We start from the raw sequence: 8,598 nt of genomic DNA, 5'->3' as shown, positions 1-8,598 counted from the left end.
AAACCCACAGTGAGAACAACAATCGTAAACCTGCAAACTAAAAAAACATATGAATGTTTCTAAGAAACTGAAGCATTAAGTGTTCTTTCATGGGTTGAGAAAATTCTCCTAAACTTCCGAGCATGTTGGAAAAACTCTAGCTGCAAAATTCGCATAAAAAGCAAAAGGCCATATTTAGTATTCAGTGTTTAGTTTGTCTGCTCTGGGCTACTGTACAAAAATGACCTTTCAGCATGGTGGACTCCATAGAAGAGGACCCACTCCCATAGAGGGCTCATTTTAAGGCAACAAAAACACAACGATTCTCATACTCAGGCGATTATACACTAATGAAAACATATGAATGAAAACTGTATCCTATTGCTGCAAAGATATACTCCAAATAAATGCTAATAAATACTTCCTCCACCACTGGATTTAACATTTAACATTTATTATCGTTTGTGCACGTGATTATGACCCTGTCATGCCATGTCAGCTGACTTCTCACCTGAGCCTCAGCGCTTCCTAGTTTGTAGTAAAAGACTCTGAGCGAGACGTCATTGGACAGCTGCAGACGCATTTTGATATCATTGGTCCAGATTTGCCTCAATCATCAAGTGGGCGGGCTGAATGCGTTTTTTGAATGAGGAAATAGATCAACAACAAAAAAAACATTCGTTTTTATTATTGTCATTGCTGTCCGAAAAGAGTCGAGTTGAAACATGTGCAGAGCTGTGTTTGTCGTCGCGCTCGTCGCTTTAATCCGCCCCGCTGCTGAAGCGCTGGACAATGGCCTGGCGCTGAAACCCACAATGGGCTGGTTACACTGGGAGAGATTCATGTGTAATACCGACTGTGACAGGGATCCCGATAACTGCATCAGGTAAGAGATAGAGCTGTCAGATGGCAGGTGATCCGGCACAATCTGACATGTTTGTGAGCTAACACACAAAGAAAGCAGTCATTAAGTCCTGCTGTGACTCATTGTCCTCTATGAGAAACACTTAAACTCCTCCTCCTTCTTCTTCAAACATCTCATTTATTAAATGTCTCTTCTTAAATCCCATAAAAGTGATTCAACATATATGACATGTTTGATATTTTATATTGTATAAGTCAAGTGGGATCCTGCTAATAACAGGATAAACAGGATCCAACCCAGGAAGTGATGCATTAATAAGAAAAACAAACAAAACTTCCTTGTAAGCATGATTTATTTTGTGTTATCATATAACCACAACCTCATATCGCTGTCATGTGTAATAATAATGTCACCTTTAAAATGGTCAGTGTAATTATTAGGTCATATTATATTATAATTATGACATCTATCTTGTAATTATGAGATCTTTATTTCATACGTCATTCGAATATGTGCTGTGTAAACTGAACATACAGGCCTGCACACATTCCAGAGGGAGAGATCGGTTGGGTAATGTGGTAACATACAGATTATTGGATTTTAAAAGAGAAGAATGATAGAGAAGAGAAACACATCAAATTAGGAGGGCTGCAACCAGTGATTATGATTGATTATAAACAGTGAAACATGGCCATAAATGTTTCTTGAAACCCAAGGTGACTGCTTCAAAAGTCTCATTTTGTTTCTTAAAACCCAAAGATATTCAGTTTATTATAATATATGATGAGCAAATGCAACCTTGTCTCATTTGAGACGCTGGTATGGGCAAATATTAAGCAGACAGATTCTGATTCCACTTTTTCTCATGATTATTAGATGCTAATTTTACAATCAGGATTGCATCAGTAAATCTGGAGTAAGTGATTCAAGAAGCACACACATACACAAAAAACCCCATAAAAACATAACCCATTTCCAGAGCTCAAAGTGACGCCTCCTGATAGATATGCAGTTTATTATCGTATGAGGAAGAAAAGCAGCAAATCATCAAATGTTGAGAAGCCGGAGCTAGCAAATGTTTGGCATGGCTTGCTTTTCTTATTAGCCTTCTTAAAATGGACGAGCAATTAACCGACTAATGATTGCAGATTTAGTTATAATTACAAGTTGCTCAAGTCTGCGTGTTTTCTTTGATGAATGCAGAGCACTTCAGATGTGATGTAAGTTCCTGCTCCCAGTTTTTATTTTAGGAACCTATTTGCTGATTAGTAACGAACATAAAATGCTTCACTTCCTGTGCACAACAGTCCCCAGAAAGCCCTGAACAAGAGGAAAAACTGGTATTTGTTTTTTATGAAAATAGCATGTATTTGTGTCTGCCGTATTGCTCTTGCATATGACATTGAACACTGGCATCTAACTGATAATATGAGCCCCGCCTGTGTCCTCCTGTTGCCCTGGCAGTGAGCGTCTGTACATGCAGATGGCAGATGTGATGGTGAAGGAGGGTTGGAAAGAGGCCGGTTACGAATACGTCTGCATTGATGACTGCTGGCCCTCCCACCAGCGCGATGCCCAGGGCCGCCTTCAGGCAGACCCCAAAAGATTCCCAGGAGGCATCAAAAAACTGGCCGACTATGTGAGTAGAAGGTATAAAAGCGGTATGGAGAGTGAATATAGGATTAATGCCATAATTCCTCCATAGACATCAAAGAGAGAGGGGTTCAGATAGACTTAAGAATGTGAGAAATACTTTAACTTCGGCTGTTTCAGTAGCACAATGAAAGCATGTAGTATATTTATTTTCATTTTTATTAGGCTGCATTATAGATAGTGTACACAGCTATATAATGGTAAACCGTGTCATATTTGAGACACTTTCCAACAGATGTGTTAATGAATCTGTGGTGCAATGCGTCTTAAGTTTGGAAAACCTTGACAAATACAAAGTTTGGGAACCCCTGGTTAAGTAAAAAAGTGATTACCCAGTCAGATTACATATTCATTATACATCCAACTCAGCCGACCTGCAATTATTTACATAATGAAGGGGAAAGGACCAGATGTGGAACCCAGGTCTCAGATTTCATAACAGTGGAAATTCAACCCCCTGGAGTCGTGGGTGATTCGCTGGCATATATTGTCTTATATGTAGGAGTATGCTGTCGTTCACCGTCTTTGCTACAGTCACAATGCGGAGAAGCTCTCTTGAGTTTGAGACCACTATGACAGGCTGATTCCCAAAAAGTGATGTTCACCAGGCTCAGGTAGATTATATTTAGGCCCACTAAGGCAGAGAGCTGTGTCCTGTAACTGAGGCATCAAGCTTTTACCTGTGCAACATCGCCACCTACTGGTACATATCCACAACTTGGCAAAATCAAAACAGCAGTCAGTACATTTTAAACTAAATCAATGAATTCATTTTTTATGTTTTAAGGTCCATTCTAAAGGGCTGAAGCTGGGTATCTATGCAGATGTGGGGAAAAATACATGTGCTGGATACCCTGGCAGCTTGGGTTATTATGAGACAGATGCTCAGACTTTTGCGGATTGGGATGTGGATCTGCTCAAGTTTGATGGCTGCTTTATGGACTGGAAATCGCTGGGAGATGGTGAGCAAAATTTACAATTATTGGAACATGGAGATACTACATGAAATGTCAAGCTAGACCCTGAAGCAAATGTTACTTAATAAGGCCCACTGATGTATAGTATACATGAATAAACTTGGGAACGTGATATGTTAACTTTCTAATCACATCTTTATCAATGTTCTTGGTAATTTTTCAGTTCTACTCTCACTCAGAACTTTGTTGGAGTTTAATCTAACAGTTAGTGACTTTGTTCTGGTTAAGGTTACATGAGCATGTCGAAAGCACTGAACAAAACCGGAAGAAGTATCCTTTACTCCTGTGAGTGGCCTTTGTATGAGTGGCCTTTCCAGCAGGTGAGTGAGAAGTAATTTGTCTTTACTTAAATTTAGAGCTGCAGTAGTTAATCAATCAAATTAGTCATTTTTTTTTAAGCAAGTGCTAAATATTCTCTGATTCCAGCTTCCCCCAATGTGAGGATGCCCCAGAAAACAACTGTTCTATTAATTGAGAAAACGTTAATTGTAACCCTACTTTAAATTTCAACATATCGCTTCAAGTTCTAAGACTCTACCCAAACAGTAAAAATAGATATAAAGAATACCTATTAATGACCGTCAGCTGCACTTTGACACCATACATCAAGTGTTATATGACATAAAGGAGTATTTCTGTGCCTGCAGCCAAACTATACAGCCATCCGTGAGACGTGTAACCACTGGCGCAACTTTGATGACGTGTACGACTCATGGAGCTCTATTAAATCCATCTTTGACTGGACGGCTTCTCATCAAGACATCATTGTCCCCTCGGCTGGACCTGGGGGCTGGAACGACCCCGATATGGTACATCAGTTGCCAGTTGCTACATTTTGAAGATGGTGGTGGTTTGTTAATGAACTGCAGGTCCACTGGCACCTGAAGAAATAGTCTGATACTTTGGGGAATTAACCTTTTTTCTCACTGAACAATATGGTAGAAGATCACTCTGAGGGTTACTCTTGGCAAGGTGAAATTTCCCAAATGTCAAACTATTCCTTTAAATTTCTCAACATTTGATGCACTGCATGCTGTCCATAAGCCTAACTTGCCTTGCTATTTACATATTAATGACACTGGTCCATTTTTCTAGCTCGTGATTGGGAACTTTGGGCTGAGTCACGACCAGCAGGAGTCTCAGATGGCATTGTGGGCCATCATGGCAGCCCCTCTGCTCATGTCCAATGATCTGAGGGACATTTGTCCTCGCTCCAAGAAGCTGCTTCAGAACAGACTCATCATAGCCATCAGCCAGGACCCTCTGGGCAAGCAGGGATACCGTACTGCCAAGGTGGGTGAGAGGTGACACAAATGTCTGATCAACTCCTGGAATGACATCTGTCAGCATTTAGAGTACATTGAGTTTTTGTAGAAAGATTAAATGCTTTGGTAGAAGTCTTGTAGACACTGACTTTGACTAGTCATCTTAATGACATTGATAATGTATTAACAGCGATTTTAAGTATGGAATAGTACTGCACAAAGAATAAAACATGACTTGTTCTACAGGTAGATAGTTTTGAAGTGTGGGAGAGGCCTCTGTCGAAGAACCAACTGGCCGTCGCCGTGCTGAACAGACAGGAGATTGGTGGTCCCAGAGGTCTTGCCATCAGAGCAGTTCCTGGCTGGAAGATCTGTGACCCTCAGTGTAACGTCACACAGATCCTGCCTCAGTATAAGGAAATGGGTGTTCAGACTCAGCAGAGCAAAATTGTTTTATCCGTCAACCCTTCAGGCACCGCTCTGCTGACTGTCACTCCCGTCAGCAAAGACTTTAAGGGGCTTTCCAAGCTGCACCGGAAGAACACGTCAGTCAAACGCAAGCACAACACCAGTTTGTAGTGCTCAGGTGATTTTAAAACAAACAGGTATTGGTGTTTTAAAAAAAAAAAAAAAAAGAATTTTTGCACACAATTGTTTTTGTATGCAACTGACTGGCAACTGCTTGTTTTATCAGATATTATGGCAAGTATTCCGACAAAGATACTTTCACTGAGGTTCATTTGACCAGAAACAGTGGTTATGTTGCTGCAGTACACACTGGATCTTTGAAAGACAAAGCTTGAATATTGCACACCTGACAAGTATCGTGACACAGATGAAGGACAGGCCAAACTCCAGTTTGTTTTAATCCATTTATTGAAAATAGTGACAATGTCCTCCAGAAGACGGAGCCACAGTTTAGAACTGGATGACCTGGCCCTGTAAGAGAACAGATGAGAAACTTTGATTAAAATGATGCTCAAGAGTTGAACACTGATGTGTCAATGATTCATAAGTCACACCCAATGCGTCTAGACATAATTTGTATGCTACGATGATTTTCTCTATTGTATACAAATAAAAGATGGTTTAACAGTTTAAACAGGTTTGTTGACTTCACAACACATCAAAAGCAAAGTCGTATGTATAACATCTTAATTTGATTTAACTGGGTGAAGACAAATGAACGCACAAATATGCTATGGTACAAGTTGTCTGTTCATCCTCTTATAAAATTGGACCCAACTCAAGCTCATGAGCTTATCCTTGTGAAATTGCACATAAATAAACTAAAAATTCAAGTTCCTTGAGTTCATGAGAAGGGCTTAGCAATAGTTCTTGGTTTTTAGTATTTTAGTATTAAGGTCCTGCAGGAATCAGTTGCACTGAATTAAAATCCAGTTTTGTAAGATCATGTTTTTACTTGACCTCTTCCCCTACCATCAATACAGAAGCATTTATGGTCAAGGAGTTATATTAAACCCTTTACACCAATTAAATAACATTTATTGATGGTTAAAACATTGACAGACAAATGGGGCGTCAAGTCCAAGAGTTTGTACCAATAGTTATGAAAGTGACAATGTCAAATGGCACAATACTATTCCACTAATCCATGCAGGTTGGGCAACTGACCCAATTTTAGGATTTCCAATAGTGGATTTCATTTCACTGTTCACGTTTAGTTATTTTGCTGTATTTGGTCTCCTCGTGTGATGTATACCACCGTCTGATGCAGCCAAATTCATCACAATGATCCTTGTGGAAAAGACACCACTGTCTAGATACACTTTCTGACTAGGTTAAATACAAGAATCATGACTGACAATCAATTAGTCAACATTTGATACCTCCTCTGTATGATGTCTCAGAATATGACAGCCACTATTGTCAGTGCACATGTCAAACACTGCTCAAATAATTTTACACTCGCTGGTTAACATCCAGAAAATTGTCGTGAATAAAATCCAAATTCTGGTTTAAGAATATCAATATCAGTTCTTAATCAGTTTAGTGTTTCAAATCATTAAACATTTGTGATAACGTTTAAGTAAACTCTGCGGACTGGATTGGTACCCAATTAATCGCTGTTGACTGTAATGACTTTAAGCGAAGCAACCTTGAATTCAGTTCATACTCTACTCCCCCCAGATGATTCAGGATTCAGTTTTGCGAGGGGTCACTGCACAAACTGTACAACTTGCAGATCACTAAATGACATTCTTCAATGACTCCTACCTTTCTCTTCTTGTCACCACCCAACTCGAAGTGCTTGCATCTTTTGATGGCCAGCATTCTCTTGGATCTGCAGTTGGGCTCCACGCACTCAAGCCTCAACACAATCTTCTTTGTGGTCTTAGCCTGCAAAGACGGCATATCGTTAAGTCTGATTTCTCTCACCATAAACCTTACACAATCCTTGACATGACATTTTTCACGGGAAAGCTGCTCGTACCTTCTTTCGGAAAATGGGCTTCGTCTGACCACCATACCCGCTCTGCTTTCTGTCGTATCTCCTCTTACCTGCAGGACATTACATGAAGTTCAGCTTTGTTTCATGATAAGCTCATCTCACACACACACACACACACACACATACACAGATGTGACATTATTTACCCTGTGCATAGAGGGAATCCTTTCCCTTCTTGTACTGGGTAACTTTGTGGGGTTGGTGCTTCTTGCACTTTTTGCAGTAAGTCCTGCGGGTCTTCGGGACGTTCACCTGGACAACAAAAGATAATTTTAACACGTGACACACCTTAAAGGATATATTTTAAATATTCTAGGTTTAATCCCTCATGATTTAGAGGATGAATTAAATTAAAATGCCAATGTCTGTAGGTCTTAGCAACTACAGCTAGTCATTGACGTCAAGGCGGCACACTAGTTGTGCAGACATGGAGGACACAATTAAAAAAACATTCAAACTGAGTCCATAACCTGACACGTAGACACATTTTATATAACTTCCCGCCAGTGTTAGTATTTAGCTCGTATTTATCAGCATTTCATCGTCATGGCCCCGGTCAGAGCACAGGCCGAGCTAACATGTTAGCACCGTCGCTAGTTAAGTGATGTATGTAAGTGTGTGTGTAAACATGTGTACATGCAACAATTTAATACAGTCTACAGGTTGGTGTGTGCCTACAGCTGCTCTGACTGACAGTCAACTCTAAAACCTCCTTTAAAAAGAAAGGCCGGCTCGTGTGTGAGTACGCCTCACCAACACCATCAAGCATTTTTTTTAAAAACAAGAGTAAAATGTGCACAAGGTGGATAATACTACCATCGTTGTGTGTGTCAAAACACTGTCGACATATCAGAGTTAACTAGGCGTAATAATGACTCTTTAATAAGCCAGATTGAGTTAGATTCTGTAAAATGTATCCGTGTAATAATTTCATACCATGGCTGCGACCCGATGCAGAGGAAAAGAGGAAGGTAGAGACCGGAAGGAGTCTCTAATGTAGCTGCGAGCGGTGATCAGGCTGCACAGGCTGCCCCCTAGCGGCGGGATACTGCAGGAGGACAAACATACAAACAAACAAATATTAAACATGTTGAATTGAAGTTAATTCAGGGAGTAAAGTCTACACACTTAGCAGATTATATAGTACCTACATCAGTCTAAAGTTTGTTCATCTCTTATGCATGTTATAGCCTATTTAAATCGAATGGTAATAATAATAAAATTTAAAAAATCCCCTGTAATAAAAGTTTAAGAGTTTAACTACATGCAACAACCTACACAAATATGGTCCTGCGTTAATGTTTAGTCCACTTCCAGTTATCACCAAAACTGTCCAGAGGGCTGATATGAAAATGAGCAGGAAGAAAAAGGGGAAGTAAGCCTAGT

General features: G+C 40.0%; 2 protein-coding genes across 3 annotated transcripts; one reads left to right on the top strand and one right to left on the bottom strand.

The window, feature by feature from the left end:
* Positions 1 to 577: 577 nt before the first annotated feature.
* Positions 578 to 5,374, top strand: gla (galactosidase, alpha). The gene is made up of 7 exons (XM_019272014.2): positions 578 to 865; positions 2,309 to 2,483; positions 3,285 to 3,459; positions 3,703 to 3,794; positions 4,122 to 4,283; positions 4,570 to 4,767; positions 4,986 to 5,374. Exons 1-7 carry the CDS (start codon positions 705 to 707, stop codon positions 5,316 to 5,318), a joined length of 1,296 nt encoding a protein of 431 aa, XP_019127559.1. The 5' UTR covers positions 578 to 704; the 3' UTR covers positions 5,319 to 5,374.
* A 223-nt stretch (positions 5,375 to 5,597) lies between these two features.
* On the bottom strand, positions 5,598 to 8,260 carry rpl36a (ribosomal protein L36A). Of its 2 annotated transcripts, none has more exons than XM_027279097.1 (5): positions 8,149 to 8,260; positions 7,359 to 7,464; positions 7,195 to 7,262; positions 6,978 to 7,100; positions 5,598 to 5,678 (listed from the first exon to the last, which is right to left on the bottom strand). In XM_027279097.1, the coding sequence occupies exons 1-5, from the start codon at positions 8,149 to 8,151 to the stop codon at positions 5,658 to 5,660; spliced, it is 321 nt and encodes a 106-aa protein (XP_027134898.1). In that variant the 5' UTR covers positions 8,152 to 8,260; the 3' UTR covers positions 5,598 to 5,657. The 2 variants fall into 2 exon arrangements, with proteins under 2 accessions (XP_027134898.1, XP_027134902.1); XM_027279101.1 differs by lacking the exon at positions 8,149 to 8,260 and adding an exon at positions 8,029 to 8,053.
* Between the last annotated feature and the right edge of the window lie 338 nt (positions 8,261 to 8,598).

The sequence above is a fragment of the Larimichthys crocea genome, chromosome I (assembly GCF_000972845.2).
Source record: "Larimichthys crocea isolate SSNF chromosome I, L_crocea_2.0, whole genome shotgun sequence".
In the NCBI taxonomy this organism is placed as follows: domain Eukaryota; kingdom Metazoa; phylum Chordata; class Actinopteri; family Sciaenidae; genus Larimichthys; species Larimichthys crocea.
Note: the sequence above shows the minus strand (reverse complement) of the source record. Positions and strands in the feature narration are given on the sequence as shown.

Excerpts from the sequence above, each read along its gene's own strand:
- rpl36a (XM_027279097.1), bottom strand. Across the intron at positions 7,263-7,358 it reads GGATTCCCTCTATGCACAGG|GTAAGAGGAGATACGACAGA; the intron begins GTAAATAATGTC and ends AATGTCCTGCAG. Across the intron at positions 5,679-6,977 it reads GTGGTGACAAGAAGAGAAAG|GGCCAGGTCATCCAGTTCTA; the intron begins GTAGGAGTCATT and ends GTTCTCTTACAG.
- gla (XM_019272014.2), top strand. The coding sequence starts at position 705 with ATGTGCAGAGCTGTGTTTGTCGTCGCGCTCGTCGCTTTAATCCGCCCC. Across the intron at positions 866-2,308 it reads GATCCCGATAACTGCATCAG|TGAGCGTCTGTACATGCAGA; the intron begins GTAAGAGATAGA and ends TTGCCCTGGCAG. Across the intron at positions 4,284-4,569 it reads GCTGGAACGACCCCGATATG|CTCGTGATTGGGAACTTTGG; the intron begins GTACATCAGTTG and ends CCATTTTTCTAG.